Genomic DNA, 17,080 nt, shown 5'->3' with positions numbered 1-17,080 from the left:
ACATTGTGATAAAATTTGTATTGACATAACATCAACATAATTTACAGAGTGGAGGAACATTAAAACTAAACATTTTTTGGGGGGTTTACTAGTATTTATTTATTTTCGTGGATTGAGGAATACTAGCATTTTACATGTACATTTTGATTTCATGGTTTTGCCGATCTCTGCATTCAAAGTCTATTCATAATTTGTTAATCAATGAACATTTGAACTCATAATTCACCAGTTTACACAAAACCCATGAAAATGGTATCCAACGAATAATAATGATCCCACAATGAAGATAGCTAAAGCTCCATGTCCAAAAAGTTTTCTACACTTGCCCAATGCCTACTGCTTATGATGTGTTTTCCTGTTATACGGAAATAAAGTCATGCATAGAGCCGATTCCTTGTCCCAGAAAGGTTTTATATTTGCATTAGGTTTTTGACTTGGGGAAAAGTATTTTGGTCTCCAGCAGCACTAAATGTTGATCTTTTCATTTTAAGTCTGCCCCTATAAAGTTAAGTTTTGATTTAAGGTACTTTACCATGCTGTTGTCAAACCAATTTGGTCCAGATATTCATTACCCGTAGGTTATAAACTTTTTAAGATAAGTGCCAAACAATGGTTATGACCTAGATTTTGTGGTTTACTGGGCATGCAATAACTTCAACAGTACTACATGTAGTTTTATTGCACCAGATGCATATTTCTAAATTCAACTATTCAAGACGCTTCAGTGCTGCTGGAGACTAAAATAATTTCAAGTCCAAAACCTAATGCAAATGTAAAACTAACCCCGGACAAGAAATCGGCTCTATGTATGACTTCATTTCCCCTAAACATGAATAGTCGGATTTCAGCAGCAGCTCAAACAGAAGAGCATTAAGGAGCAGTGCTCAACCATCTAAGGCCTTGATTTTTCCTAAGAGAAGTAAACATTATGTTATATAAATGAAAGATGTGCTATGATTGCAAATGAGATACTTTATCTACCTAATGACGTTGATGTTTACAGCTATTGGTCACTGTACAGCCCTCAACAATGAGCAAAACCCATATTGCATAGTTCTTGTGATTAACATTCACCCATTTATAATAGATACAAAAAGATGTGGTATGAGAACTCTCCTTCCAAGTCACTTTTTATATACGACCCCAAAAAATTTTTGGGATCGTATAATGGTATGATGTTGTCGTCATCGTCGTCCGAAGACACATTGGTTTCCGGATAATAACTTTAGTTTAAGGGAATAGATCTTCATGAAATTTTTTCAGAAGGTTCAATACCACAAAAGGAAGGTTGGGATTGATTTTGGGGATGATGGTCCCAATCGATTAGGAATTGGGGGCCAAAAGGGGCCCAAAACAAGCATTTTTCTAGTTTCAGGATAATAACTTGTGTAGAAGTATTTCAATTGCTCTGAAATCATACCGCAATGTTTAAAACCACAAGTAGAAAGTATGGATTCATTTTAGGGGTTATGGGGCCAAAGTTCAGGAATTAAGGGCCAAAAAGGGGTCAAAACAAGCATTTTTCTAGTTTCAAGACAATAACTTGTGTGTAATTGTATGGATCTCTCTGAAATTGTACCACAATGTACCATATAACAAAGGGAAGGCTGGGATTAAGTTTTGGGTTAATTGCCCAAAATATGTAGGAATTATTAGGGGCCAATAAGAAGCATGTTTCTAGTTTCCAAACAATCATGACAATAACTTGTGTTTAAGTGTATGGATCTCTCTGAAATTGTACTACAAGGTTCAATACTGCATGGGATTGAGTTTAAGGGTTATTGCTCAAAGGGGTTTCAAAAAGTGGGGGGGGGGACTTTTTGTTTATCATTTTTTGAAGGGGTTCTTTTTTTTCAAAATTTTTAAAATTTCGAATTTTGAAAAGTTTCAAGAAGAAGTCTTCAATTGCAAAGTATTGTGCAATAGATTTGTTGATCTTTGACCACATTAATATTGTGACAAAACTATTATGTCAAAAATTTGATCACAATCCAAATTCAGACCGAATCAAGCTTGAATATTGTGAACAAATTTGCCCAACTGTTCAGGGTTCAACAACGGGTCGTATAAAGCTGCACCCTGCGGAGCACCTGGTTGTATAAGTAAATCATTGTAGGTCAAAGTGAGGTCTTCAACACAGAGCCTAGGCTCACACTGAACATCAAGCTATTGAGGGCTCCCAAAAATGACTTGGTGGAAAACCAATGCTTTTATCTATAAAAAACGTGAAACATTTATGAACCACATGTACAAACGACCACCACTGAACAATGGGTACCTGACTGAGGACATGCAAGTCGTTTATATTCTAATGTTAAAAAAAAAAAAAAAAAAAGAAATGCCATAGCAGATGCTATTTCATGTGGGACGGATTGTATTCAGTTGGATTTAGATTTTACTATAGCAAATGTGCTGTTTCAAAGGTAGGGAAAATCTTTCAGGAGCTTCATTGAACTTGGTATTTGGATCTCATGAACCGGAAGATACGGCAGTTGCAGTATATATGTTGCTGCTGAGCAGGTCTGAATTCTTTTGCTGGTGCTTTTCCCTCACAGATGATGATAGTAGTATTAACTCTTGGAGGTTTACTATTTACTGATTAGCACAATGTTGCCACAAAATTAATGATAAAATTGCACAATTTCAGTGTTCTTAAGCTAACAACTTGTAAAGCCTAAAAACATCTTGTACTACAATCAAAGGAACCCCCACCCCCATAAAAGTATACTGTCATCATTTCAAACAAACAAAATAACAATCTACACAAACAGTTAAAAACCAGTCTATGGAAGAAGCATATCGGTAAAAACTTTTCTTATATCACACAGCGATATTTATAGATTATCGTTGATCATCTCAACAAGATTGATTTTTTCGCTTGAGCCGGGACGTCGAAAGCGAGAAAGGCAATCGAGTTGGGATGACCAATGATGATCTGTTTATCGCTATTTTACCTATGACGACGTTGTCAATTTCATGTCAATTTCGTTAGCAACGCCACGTGTCTGCTTAGTTTCTAGCGATCATTTTTCCATCTCAAGCGAGTAGCATGATATGAAAATTATCACAAAAAAAGATCAAACGAAAAATGCACAAAATAGCGATAATGTCTAATATTATTAATTCGTATATTATCACAAATATAGCCTTTGTATGAGGTCGATACAAGGATATATTGACCTGAAAGAAGTATATTGACTGAGGACGAAGTCCAAGGTCGATATACTTCTTTGGGTCGATATATCCTGTATTGACCTCATACAAAGGCTATATTTGTTATATTATTAATTTCTGACCATATTTGTATCAAAATCGTCATTTAGGTTTGTTGGAATTTTATAGATATTACATTGTCTCCTTGACAATAACAACATATTAGTTGTTATTACGTTTACTCTTTTTTTTTTGACATCTTATGTATTTAAAGATTTTTTTCGTCAAATAATCGATCACAGATATCATGTGTTTCAAAACGATAAACAATATCCTGAAATTCATTACATGACGTCACAAAGTATACTGGTTTTTAGATATTCTAAAAATAACCGTGCAATATGCATTTTGCAGGTCAATATGCGTTTTGCTATCCGCCGTTTTCTCTCTACCTTCGAAAATATAGTTTAACATGTGACTATCTCTAAACGAATCAAATTTGTTAAAATATACGAATTAATAATATTAATTAATATAATAAAATTTGAAAATGCCAGTACCGAGTCAGAAATATGACAGTTGTTATCCATTCGTTTGGTGTGTTTTATCATTTGATTATACCATTTGATAAGGGACTTTCTGATTTAAATTTTCCTCAGAGTTCAGTATTTTTTAAAATTTTTACTTCTTAGTAGATTGTATGTAAATAAGCAGTTTTAAGACCATTGCTTAAATTCAAATTGCTTTTGGTAACATCTTACAAATTTCTCAATTGGTTTTGGAAGCAAATCTAATCAAATAAGAGTTTAATAAACAATGCCGTAATGAAATAATCAAATAGCTAAGTATCAAAATGATTGACCTGTACTTTTGAATCTCCTTCTTTTTTTGTTTGTTAATTAGACCGTTGGTTTTCCTGTTTGAATGGTTTAACACTAGCAATGTTCTTGTTCCTATATAGCCAAGGCCGTAACTACCCTTGAGGCTGGCAAGTGAGGCAATTGCCTCACTAAAATTTCGACACTGATTTTTTTGTTTGTACATATATAAAAATATAATAGTCATTTGTTGTTCTGTCTCAACCTTGATTTCTATAACTTGTCATCATTCCTTTTAAACAATTCTTCCTGGATATAACTCAGCATCTCAACGGGTGATGTTTCTCGATTACAAGTTAACCTAGTAACGATAATCATCATGGATCTCTAGTTAAAAACAGGCTCTTGCAGAAAATGGAAAAGCGACACTGAAGGTAAAGAAGGAATAATTCTAGTATACTAGTTTTTTTGTGAACAGAGTTAGAGTATTGCATACAATTTCATTAGAACAATCCAAAAACGATAAGTAGATTGACAAATCAAGTACTGGTCTTCGGAAGGGGGTAGTTCTGTCTGCGTATTCATTTCTCCGTTTCACCAACTTTTGACAAATCAAGTACTGGGCATCGCAAGGGGGAAGTCTTGTCTGCGTATTCATTTCACGAACTTTAATCTTTCTCTTTACAGATAAATAAAATATAAATAATATGAAACATGCATGGATTAGTTTTTATCCATGTTTCTTTAACCTTTAAAATTGAAAGAATATCCCATATTCCAATTTGATATTATTGAGGAATGGTAGAACCTTTAACACAGAATTTTGTCTTTACTTATTCGGGACTACGGAATTTCGTTTCTTTAGATTCGGGGTTTCGGAATCGGACACCCCCAAACCCCTAACCCCTAAATTTATAGATTCTGGAACTAAAATACCACCAACTATTTCCAGAAATAATTGGAAATTACGGACCTACATGTAAACGTCAAAAACTCCATTCCAATTTCCCCTGTACCCATATCAGATATACTTACTCTATAGATAGAATCATATACCTGTATCTTATCTCATTCTATCCATAGTTTGTCTACTCTTTGTCAGCATAAAAGCGAGTTTAATATTTTGTAACTGCGACTGTATGATGGTGCTTACAGGAAAGCTTAATTCCCTTTTGCAAACAAAACTGTTACTATCGATGCTGCTACCGAATTGCTGATGGAGAAGGAATTGGAAGAAGACATTGATCATTGTGTTGATGATAATGTGCTACCTTTAAAAACACAGACTGCCCTGAAACGACTGAAAACTTGGAAAAGACCATGCATGATTGGCGAGAGATTGTGCGGTCTTGCCATGCTCCATGTTCATCGCGATAAGGATATCAGCAGACCAAGTTATGATTCTGAAACGATTTGACTGAACCGGCAATAGAAAATTTTGGCAAACTCTACTAAATCGATGTTTGTTCTATGTTTTAGCAGCAGACTCAAATCAGTGATATTTGGATGATTATCTTACATATAAATTTAAATCAAGTTGTTAAAATTTTGGTGTTAGTAAAAGTCTTAAAATATAAAAAAATTATATAAAAAGTGCCCTAATTCATAACATTATCAGACTCTCTAAAAATGCCTAGAATGCAGGATTTTGCACCATTCATTTCATACCCTTCAAAAAAAATTTTCGCCTCGCTTCGCTCGGCTCAATTATTTTGCCTCACTAAAATAAGATGCCTAGTTACGGCCTTGATAGCGTGGTGTTCGCTGTGAGCCAAGGCTCCGTGTTTCAGGACCTACTTTGATCTATAATGGTTTACTTTAAACAAATTATTACTTTAATGGAAAGTTGTCTCTTTCGAACTCATGCACCATCTTCTTATATCTATAAATCTTTAACATTTCCACTTATAAATAACTGCTTTCCAGTCCTCCAACTGAACAATCTAAATTTATGAATATAGAAAAGATATATAGATATAGGAAGATGTGGTGTGAGTGCCAATGAGACAACTCTCCATCCAAATAACAATTTAAAAAAAAAGTAAACCATGATTATAGGTCAATATACGGCCTTCAACACGGAGCCTTGGCTCACACCGAACAACAAGCTATAAAGGGCCCCAAAATTACTAGTGTAAAACCATTCAAACGGGAAAACCAACGGTCTAATCTATATAAAAAAAACGAGAAACGAGAAACACGTATATATTACGTAAACAAACGACAACTACTGTACATCAGATTCCTGACTGGACAGGTGCAAACATTTGCAGCGGGATTAAACGTTTAAATGGATCCAAACCGTCTCCCTTTTTCTGAAACAATAGCATAACATCACAACATAGAAAAACACACGATAAAATATCAATTGACAGACTTAACTCAATCAAAAAACGTAAATTAATACACAATGAACAAATGAACGAATATACACATTTCTAACGTCAAAAGACATTTACATCTTATTTATTTGTGTTCTAAACATTTTTTTATTGTTATTTTGCACTAAGAAAAGTTCGCGTATTTATACGATCGGTTGCCCTACTAGCCAAAAACGAAAGTCAAATCTCTGTGGCAACAATACATCGGAATACCCTCACGGTCATCGCGATGTAAAAGAGCGTCCACGCGGCGAGCTGATTATGTTCATAGAGATATCGATTTACCAACGGGGAAAAGTCTTTGATATCCAAAAAGAACTGTCTTCCTTCTCAACATCTTTTGCTATGTTAATAATAAATATATTTTCTGTTTGACAAGATTTTTGATTTTCGTTGTATCTGAAGTTGTCCAGTTTTTATAGTCTGAGGCTACTCAGTGGGTATCTTCAAAGAGCGGGACATCAGCATTTGTACATTTTAATTTGTTTGGATTATTGATTTTACCATTTGAATATTCATTGTAATTTGGAGCTGTATTGGATTGGATTGTTTGAATCGGCGTTTTGCATTTGCGCCGATTTGCATTTCATTTGCGCCGATTTTTTCTTTCATTTGCGCCGATTTTTTTTCTTCATTTGCGCCGATTTTTATTTACAGGTAAATTACAGGTGAATATATAGATATTAGAAGAAGTGGTACGAGTGCCAATGAATGAACTCTCAATCCAAGTCATGTTCTTTTTCATTTATCATTATAGACCTCATCAGTTAGCCACTTGTTATCAATCATAACTTGTATAATAACTGTTGTCCCCTGCTCACCACGGGTAGTGGAAGGAGTCCTACAAGATACATCTCCAGACCTTACATTGACTGTACCCGCTGTCTTTTGGACATCTACCACATGGTTATGCTCGTTCTGTGTTTTGACAATAGAATCCGTGGTGACTCTGGCTGTACACGATTTTATGGTACATTAGTAAAATGTGTTTCAGGACACTTATCATCCGATATGTATGGCCCTCGATGATTAAAGAATTGACTCCTCGACTCGTTTCAGTGTGCAATATGTCTATCATGTTACTATATGAAGTTTCAGAACAATATGAATCAAAATTAACATAAATGAACAGCATTTATAACCAGACTTTACCAATAGTATAGTTCAGTACATAGTACATGTACAAGTATTAACTTACCTGTAAATCTGATTAGGAGCAAATATAAAATCGGCGCAAATGAAAAAATTAAATCGGCGCAAATGAAAGAATGAATATTTTCAAAATCGGCGCAAATGTCATACGCCCGTTTGAATGAATGTTTCTTTTAAGTAATGATATTTTTTGTCTATTTCGATATTACCAAGGTGGGTATAGACTATAGCAGTGTGACCAGTAAATTAGAATCTAATAGGTCGGTAGAAGTATTTGCAACCGCTTTTAAATTCCGCCATTGCATCATCACTTCAAATAGAATTATAAAAAAGAAAATGTGGTAAGATTGCCAATGAGACAACTGTCCACAAGAGACCAAAATAACGCAGACAGGCAATTATAGGTCGCCGTACGGCCTTTAACAATGAGCAAAGCCCATACCGCATAGTCAGCTATAAAAGGCCCCGATAAGACAATGTTAAACAATTCAAACGAGAAAATAACGGCCTTATTATATAAAAGAAAAATGAACGAAAAACAAATATGTAACACATAACCAAACGACAACCACTGAACTACAGGCTCCTGACTTGGGAAAGGCACATACATAAATAATGTGGCGGGGTTAAACATGTTAGTTAGTTGGTTAAACCATGTGATTGAAAACAATAGACTGAACAGGTTGTTAACACTTTCAACTATCAATAGGGTCAAGCAACATTTTCGGAATGATAAGTTCATGTAAGCGTTAATTGTGTTACAGTTACGAAATTTTAGTGATGTTGATCCTAAAACATTGAACTGGTCATAATCTAAGTTTGTGAATTATGTTTGCAGTTTTCTTGACATGCATTGTGACGTGTCATCGTATTAATTCTATATTAGAAAACTATAGCAGTTATATTAGAAAAGTATCGCATTCATAAATTTTTGATATTAAAAAATCAAGGCCATGATATAAGACAAATATCGCATTGATATTTTAAAATATAGCAGTATCGTTGACTTATAGGTGATTTTGGCGTAGCAAACAATTGAATTCATCTCAATTGCATTCCACTGAATTTGCTACATGATATTTATAGAATGTGTACATCTACAAATGATAAATCGTGCATTTATGTTTCATTTATTCAATAATTCAATTTTCTCGTTTAAATACACCTTGCTTGATATCACATAAAATAACTCATGAAAATTATACACCAGACGTATGTGACATTGTCATGTTAAATGTCACCCTGTTTTAAGAAAAGAGTCATTACTTTATACCGAGAAATCTGCCTTTCTTCGTACAAATGCTAATTTTCGTCTGAAATTTCCCACAATGCAACTCGTTGATATAAGACAATATCGCTCGTTGATATAAGAAAAGCATTTATCGAATCGCTTCTTCCATAGACTGAAAACGCAAGGTATATTATTTGACAGCTGGTGTCATGAAAGCACCAGTTAAATTTTAATTTAACTTTATATTCTGGTAAAAATGGTTTCTTCAAAGTCACGACAAGATTAATTAAACTCAACTCTTTTTTCTAAATGGATAAATTGAGATCTGTAATCAATTTACAAAACATTTCGATTGACAATTCTGTATTCAATTTAGTCATGAATGGATGGATAAAAAAGACTGAACACTGATGACACCGACTACTGAACAGAAAAATTATCAGAATTTTAATATTCCATTTTATAAATATACAATAAACGTTTTTCGTTTGCAAAATTAAGTCGCTTTCTTGTTCTGTCGAACGAAAGTGCTCTAGGTAATGTCATCTGAAGTCTTTTTTCTGTAATTATTTGTCTGTGTTGTGCGCCATCTGGTGATAAAACAACCACGTTTAAGGTACGACCACCTGCAACATATACATTTCCCCTTCCATCAACTCCTATCCCGTACGGTTCTTTCAAAATATCTTCATTTTTGAATACCCATTTAACAACACCATTCATATCGCAACACAATACTTTATTTTCCGAGGAGTTTGTGATGTAAATGTTACCATTGTATTCATCTATAAATGCCCCCTCAGTAATTTCACAACGGATGATTTCTAATGTCTTAAGTGTTTCTTTATTCAACATCTGAATACCTTTTCCTTTGACGGCAACAAATAAAAATTCTGCATTTGATGTTATTCCGTATGATTGGCCTGGAAGTTTAATAAACTTGATAGATTTTCCTAAACTGATATCTACGATGCTAATACCATGTTTCTTTTTACCCCCTGACGTTATAGCGACAGTTGTATCACTGAGAAGCACTACATCGAACGCACCGAACGATTTCAGTGAAATTAGAAATTTCTTTGACCCATCACTTTGAAGTAACATAATTTCACTTGTCTCCTGGCAAGTGATGATGTATTCATCTTGCACAGTTACACACACCCCAGAAATACTCGATAGCATGTCGGTAATATTAAAAGCGATAACAAACTCTTGTTGTATATTTCTTATTGACAATAAAGATGGTGACATCATCACTTGTGCTTGTTTTTGTTGCTTTCTACCAATTTTCACATTACTTGACTTCGAAAGCACCGTTACCGAGCCTAAACTTTTTATATTTAGAAACTCTGGCTGAATAATACACTCAATATACGTTTTCTTTAAGTTGATATTAATAAAAGACTGAAGAAATTCTTCATGTTGAGCAAGTTGAGTTTGTGCATTTTTCATTTCCAGGAAAGTCTGCAATTCTGAGGCATTCTTTTTCATATAAACAAGAGTAGTATACATGTCATTTACGTTTGCCACATTTTGACCAATTTTTTGTACAAGTTGTTTGATTCTTTTACTTTCATTACTTTCAGCTTCTTTAAGTTCATCAAGCATATGTTTTTCTATAACATCTAGATGATCAAAAATCTTTCTTCGTATAGCAATAATATCTTCTGCAAAATTTCTTCTCTGTTCTGCAATTTCTAGAATGTTCTTTTCTTTTTCACTCTTTATCGCCTTTAAATTTTCTTTCAACTCTTGCAGTGATTGTATAATGACCTGCAATCCATCGGATCCTTTCACGTTTGAAATAGCATCTTCTAAAGGGATGATATCACAGCACTCGGTATGTTTCTTTATACATTGTTTGCAAAGTGGACAGTCGTGATTTATACAGAATGATGTATACTTGTACATATGATTGGAACAATCACAGGTTTCTTTTATTTCAGAACTTTTTGAATGTATTTCCTTTTGGTCGATAGAAATTGTTTTTAAATCACTGCTTAGTACTTCCTCACAGGCTGTGCTGTTTGATACAAGAACTTCCTCGCATGCCGTAGTGCTTGTTGCCATTTTGTTTTCTGAAAAGATTTTCAAATGAATGATGAATATTTAAAAAAAAAAAAGGTTTTATGTTTCAAGCATAAGGTAAGTAGAAACCCCCTAAGTAGTTAGTTGATCCTTATATTGTGAGCCTCTTTGTATGTACCTTCGATGAACGTTTTCCACTTCAACAATTAATTTATAGATAAATCTTTTCCGTTGCCGGCTGGAAGTTATCTCTTGAAACCATGACCAGCCGGGGCCTTTTATTGATACATATGACGTACGTGGCTCTGTACTTATACATCCCGTCATTGTGTTATTGTTCTATGATTATTTTCATTCATTTTTGCTAATGGTGTCACGGTAGTATTTCCTGGCCCATAAGGGACAATGATAGCCTTTTTAGAATTATCACCACTTTCTAACACTGCAAAAAATTCTACATTCACAGTTTACTAAAGTACTTTCATTTTACTATTCAGAAATTAATTTGAATATGTATCATGACCGTTTACTTTTTTGCTATTTTTAAAAACCTAAGGCCACTAGTACTTTTATGGTGCAGTGAATACAAAATTTTTAAAAAATCTCAAAAATTCATTTTCATCTGTATGTAAAATTATTTCATATTTTTCTACACCTGATTCGTCCCTCAGTTTGGGAAAGTATGTTCAGTTGATGCTGTATGTTTTGTCCAATCACACTGTTTAGATACATTTACCTAAGTAAGCAACCTAAATTCTGGAATGCAAATACTACCGTGCCACCTAATGTGATTATCTCTCTGCCCTTTTGTGTTTATGACGTGGCTCTATACTTATACATCCAGTAATTGTTTACTTGTGCTATTGTAAATTTTTGTATTCTTGTTTTTAATTTTTGCTAATGTGCTTTGTCTATATGCCTTTTTATGCTTCTTGGTATCATATGTGTTTGTATTTATAGTGATTAAGATGATAACACGATGTTGACTGCTGTATCCCTAGTTTTGACATTTTTACCGTCTGTTTGTTTTGTTCACACATCGTTGTCAATATAATGTAATTTGATGCGACTGTAATACAAGTGAGAGATCTAGCTATAAACCAAATTTATTATTTTCTACATAAGAAAATGCCTGTACCAAGTATATATGTGTATATATATAGAGTATTATTTAGCCACACAAAACATTAAATAAATAAATATAATACGCAAAGGACCTTACCTGTAGACTATTATTTTTAGCTTAAACAGTTTGAATCTATGTACATTTTAACTTAATCTCAAATCAGCCATGGAAAATTTAGAAGTTCCTGTATTAAATAAAACACAGAATAAACACGGAAGTTCAACTCCAAATATTATAAACTCTGAACAGTATACATGGATTGAAATATATTCCTTATTCACCTGTGTTACACACGAACGTTTTTAAATAATATAAACTATATATATGTTTTGTTGACTGGTAACCATTGGATACGATGATGGTGGCAAAGATTCTTTTTTAAATCAATTGGAGATACTTTTAAAAATCAATTAGGGACACTAACCGATATTTGGAATCTAAAAAACTTAAAGGAATACGTATCTTATAGGCTCTCCCAGCAACATGCATGTTCGACCTGGAACTATTATGCAGTAAATATTCATACCTTAGATAGCAATACTGAATGTAGCATATGCTATCTGGTCTTATTTATACCAACGATGATCAAATATCTTTTCGTGGTTTATGTGATTGCAAAAAAGTACTACGCCTTATACATGTTATAAAGTTTTTCTTGGACTAAATTTGTTGTTTTGTCTAGGTTTTTTTTCTTCATTTCCTCGTTGTTTAGACTGACCTTTCTTCTTTTGTTATGAATAATATTATTATAATTTTTGTTCTTTCTAATAGTAGCATCATTCGTGATGATACTCATTGGGGTCTTTCAAAAAATCACGAATTTTTCATTTCATTTCCGATGTAACAGTACTTATGTTAGGATTTCACAGTATTTTTACGAACTGATTGAATATTTACATCATTTATATACAAGTAACTGTGTGGGGAAAAAATGGTTGCTTATCATAGGAAATCACTGGAGCGTGACTATGAAAATTTCTAGATCCGCCACTGGGAAACACAACAAAGGAATACTATACTGAAATTTTGATATGAGTAAAAAACATTTTCACTGTCATATGATTTTTGTTTGTGCAGTATGTTTTTATTATAACCTTTACAAGGTATATTAGGGGGAAATGATATTGAACAGAAACAGTGTTTGTACTTTCTTGCACTTAATCAATTGGTCAATTGTTGTGTTTTTAAAATAATATGCCTCTATGTAGATGAAGTCCTTTCTCTAAACAATTCATTGTTTGATGACTATGTTGATGATATCTGTGAAAGTTAACTGGAAACAGAAAATTCCACAGGTACTGTGACGTCTTTTCTTATCAACTGTGAGAGTCGGTTGAGAACTAAATTTTACAACAAAAAGAAATTACATTTTTCTCATTGTGATCTTTCCGTTTCTGTGAAGCAACATCCAGTAAAACCTGGATATTAAGTACAAATTAAACTGAAGACACATCTGTATTTGCATCAATGGTTTCTGAGCTTCAATTTTCGCCATGTGAAGCAGCTAAAAAGCTTTTAAAAATATGGTGATCAGGATTCTCTTTCATGTAAATGAAAAGAGAGGGAGTAGCACTTATAATATAAATGCTAAAAGAAAAAGATGTTGTATAATTCCCAAAGCCATGATTCAAACCCACACCACTTAGTAATGTAAAACAATTCAAAGGAGAAAACTAACTGCCTAATTTATCCACAAAATAGTGAACGAGAAACTTAGTAACACAGTAACAAACTACAACCACTGAATCCAGGCTCATGACTTGGAAATAGGCACATACAGAATGTGACTGTATCAACTTTAGCATGCTAGTTGGTGTCCAATCCTCCCCAAATCAGGGACAATAGTACAACATAAAGATTATTATGTGGTCATTGAATAAAAAAATCTATAGGGAGTACCAATGCCTTTTATATAACAAAATCCATACTATAAGTTATTGTACAAGTAATAAGCGAATTATAATTTGTACAAACTGCTACATGTTCACAGACAATGGAATTTATTACAAAGGATAATAATAATATATACTGGAATGGTCCTGGGTCCAATTGATTTTATATGTTTATGTGATGTATGTTACCGAAATTTTTCTGCAAATACAGGTCCACCCGATATTACCAGTAGAAAGACCCCAATAGATATACATTGTTAAAAGATGCGGTAAGCGTGCCAATGAGACTATTATCCATTCAAATCACAATTTTCAATTATCTTCAATTTCGACGGAAGATTGGCTATCAAAATGCTAACATTCCAATTTTCAATAACAGTTAACAGCAAATAGATTCTCACAATAACAGATAACAAAATAGATAATAGTCCTATAACAGATAACAAAGAATAAGACAATAACAGTTAACAGTAAATATATTTTCAGAATAACAGATAACAAAGAATTAAAATGACCCATAACAGCATAACAGTTAAACCCCTTGCCCCCCCCCCCCCCCCCCCCCACCATTGAAGATCCATTGGTAACCTTCGACTGTTGTCTAAATATAACAATTAACATGATCAAAGAAAATGAGGTCAATGTCATATAAACAGAACAAGAAATACATGTACACTTTATAATCATTCAATACACTAAATATAGTTGACCTATAGCTTATAGTTTCTAAGAAACAGTCTTAACCATGAAAACTAAAAATTGACCAATGAACCATGAAAATGAGGCCAATGTCAGATGAACCATGCCAGGCAAACATGTACATCATACAATCCTTCCATATGATACAACAAATAGTTGACCTATTGCTTATAGTTTTAGAAAAAAAACAGACCAAAACACAAAAACTTAACACTGAGTAATAAACTGTTGATGAGGTCAAGGTCAAATAAAACCTGCAAGACTGACATATGTAAATAATAAAATATTTCCATACACCAAATATAGTTGACCTATTGCATATAGTATTAGAAAAAAAGACCAAAATTCAAAAAACTTTACTTTGACCATTGAACCATGAAAATGAGATCAAGGTTTATAGGGACACCTGCCAGCTAGACATGTACACATTACAACCATTCCATACACCAAATAAAGTAAACCTATTGCATACAGTGTAAGAAAAACAGATCAATCATAATAAAATGCTTCACTTGAGTGCAGCCTAATACGACCCCTTAATTGGGGCAAATTTGGACACAATATTTAAGCTTAATACTGTCTAAATTTGGATTGTGATATTTGACATAATATAGGTTTCTGACACAAAATAAATCAAGGATCTTACAAATCTATTGCCCATTAATGTGCAATCGAAGATTTGTCTTGAAGCTTTTCAAAAATTCAAAATTTGTAAAAATATGAATCCCTTTAAAAATATTGGGACCCCCCTCCCCACTTTTTGAATGCCCCCTTGGAGCAAAAACCCAAACACTCATTCCCAGCCTTCCATTTGTTATATGAAACCTTGTGGTACAAGCTCAGAGAGATCCACACACTTACACACAAGTTATTGTCTGAAAACTAGAAAAATGCTTGTATTTTGCCTCTTTTTAGCCCTTAATTCTAAAACTGTTGACCCCTTAACCCCTACCATGAATCCAAACCTTCTACTTGTGGTATTAAGCATTGAGGTACAATTTCAGATCAATCGAAATACTTTTACACAAGTTATTATCCTGAAACTAGAAAAATGCTTGTTTTGGGCCCTTTTGGGCCCCTGATTCCTAAGCGGTTAGGACCATCAACCCGAAAATCAATCCCAATCTTCCTTTTCTTGTATTAAACCTTCTTAAAAAGTTTCATAGAGATCCATTCACTTAAACTCAAGTTATTGTCTGGAAACCAATGTGTCTTTAGACGACCACATGGATGACAACATAACGTGACGGTACCCAAATTGCACCTATTTTGACAGTTTTTTCAACTACGATTTTTTATGATTAAGACAAAAGTTTCCATTTTGTGTTTATTTTGTAGCTGTATCCTTCTTTACTATATAGGTACACCAATTTGATTTTCAATTCATATGGAATCATAGAAAAATTGGTCTGAACTAACCTCCAAACCATCAATCATTCTGTAATGAGGAGTACCCAAATTGCATCCATGCTTAAATTCGCATCATCAAAAGTCGAATATTACAGAGCGTTAGTTTATTTTTTTCAAATATTTTGAACAATTGGATATTTGTCCATGCTTACTCTTCTTTTTTTAAGAAATGAATACTTGAAACATATTGTATTTGCTAATTTTAAAAAGATGACGTTTTGATGACGTCGCATAGCGACGTTTCAGTACATTTTGCTTTTTCAGTAAACACTTCATCTGTTGATAAATACTGTGAACGTTTTGTGTATATCTAAATATATTTACCTATTTTGAAAGACATGTATAGTATCAAATCATAAAAATACAAATTGTTTAGTCTCTAGGAGATCTTGTAAGATTTCCGCTGCTATTTTTGCTAAATAGGTGCAATTTGGGTACCGTTACGTTACCATTATACGATTCCATTTTTTCTTTGCAGTCGTATAAAAACTAAACTAAAACTCTGAACCATGAAAAAGAAGGTCAAGGTCAGATAACACCTGCTAGTTGGACATGTACATCTTACAGTCCTTCCATACACTGAATATACTGGACCTATTGCTTATTGTATCTGAGATATGGACTTGACCACCAAAACTTACCTTGTTCACTGATCCATGAAATGACTCTGAGGTCAAGATCAAGTGAAAACTGTCTGAGGGGCATGAGGACTTTGCAAGATAAGCACATACCAAATATAGTTATCCTATTACTCATAAAAAGAGAGAAATTAACATAACAAATTTTTTTTTTTTTTTTTTTTTAAGTACTGTGAAAGTACTTTTATTCGTGGGGTACCAATTTTCGTGGTTTTCGTGGATGACTTTATCCACGAATTTAAGTTTCCAACGAAATAAAACAACCATTGTCCAAATCAAGACATGGAAAGATCCCCGTCGGTAGGTTTGACTACTGATATAATCTTGAGAATATATTGAATAACGCCAAATCTGAGAATACTTTAATAGCAGTCACAGAACTACAACCACATGCAGGATTATATTCATTTAATCTTTAATAGCCTAAACTGTACAACTTTTGATCTTTTAATTCTCATAAAAAATATTTTTGATCGATGAAAGTCAGATTTCTGGTATTGATATGCTAGTATGATAAAGTATTCATTTCATATCCTCATAGTGCTCGTACAT

The 17,080-nt window shown here is 33.4% G+C and overlaps 1 protein-coding gene across 1 annotated transcript; it reads right to left on the bottom strand.

Moving 5' to 3' along the window:
* Window positions 1-9,146: 9,146 nt before the first annotated feature.
* On the bottom strand, window positions 9,147-12,202 carry LOC139481438 (uncharacterized). Its single transcript, XM_071264768.1, has 2 exons — window positions 11,986-12,202; window positions 9,147-10,813 (listed from the first exon to the last, which is right to left on the bottom strand). The coding sequence occupies exon 2, from the start codon at window positions 10,803-10,805 to the stop codon at window positions 9,183-9,185; it is 1,623 nt and encodes a 540-aa protein (XP_071120869.1). The 5' UTR covers window positions 10,806-10,813; window positions 11,986-12,202; the 3' UTR covers window positions 9,147-9,182.
* Window positions 12,203-17,080: the final 4,878 nt, after the last annotated feature.

Source organism: Mytilus edulis, chromosome 7 (genome assembly GCF_963676685.1).
Source record: "Mytilus edulis chromosome 7, xbMytEdul2.2, whole genome shotgun sequence".
NCBI lineage: Eukaryota > Metazoa > Mollusca > Bivalvia > Mytilida > Mytilidae > Mytilus > Mytilus edulis.
The sequence above is the reverse complement of the archived record's forward strand: the minus strand, read 5'-3'. Positions and strand labels throughout refer to the sequence as shown.

Excerpts from the sequence above, each read along its gene's own strand:
- LOC139481438 (XM_071264768.1), bottom strand. The coding sequence starts at position 10,805 with ATGGCAACAAGCACTACGGCATGCGAGGAAGTTCTTGTATCAAACAGC.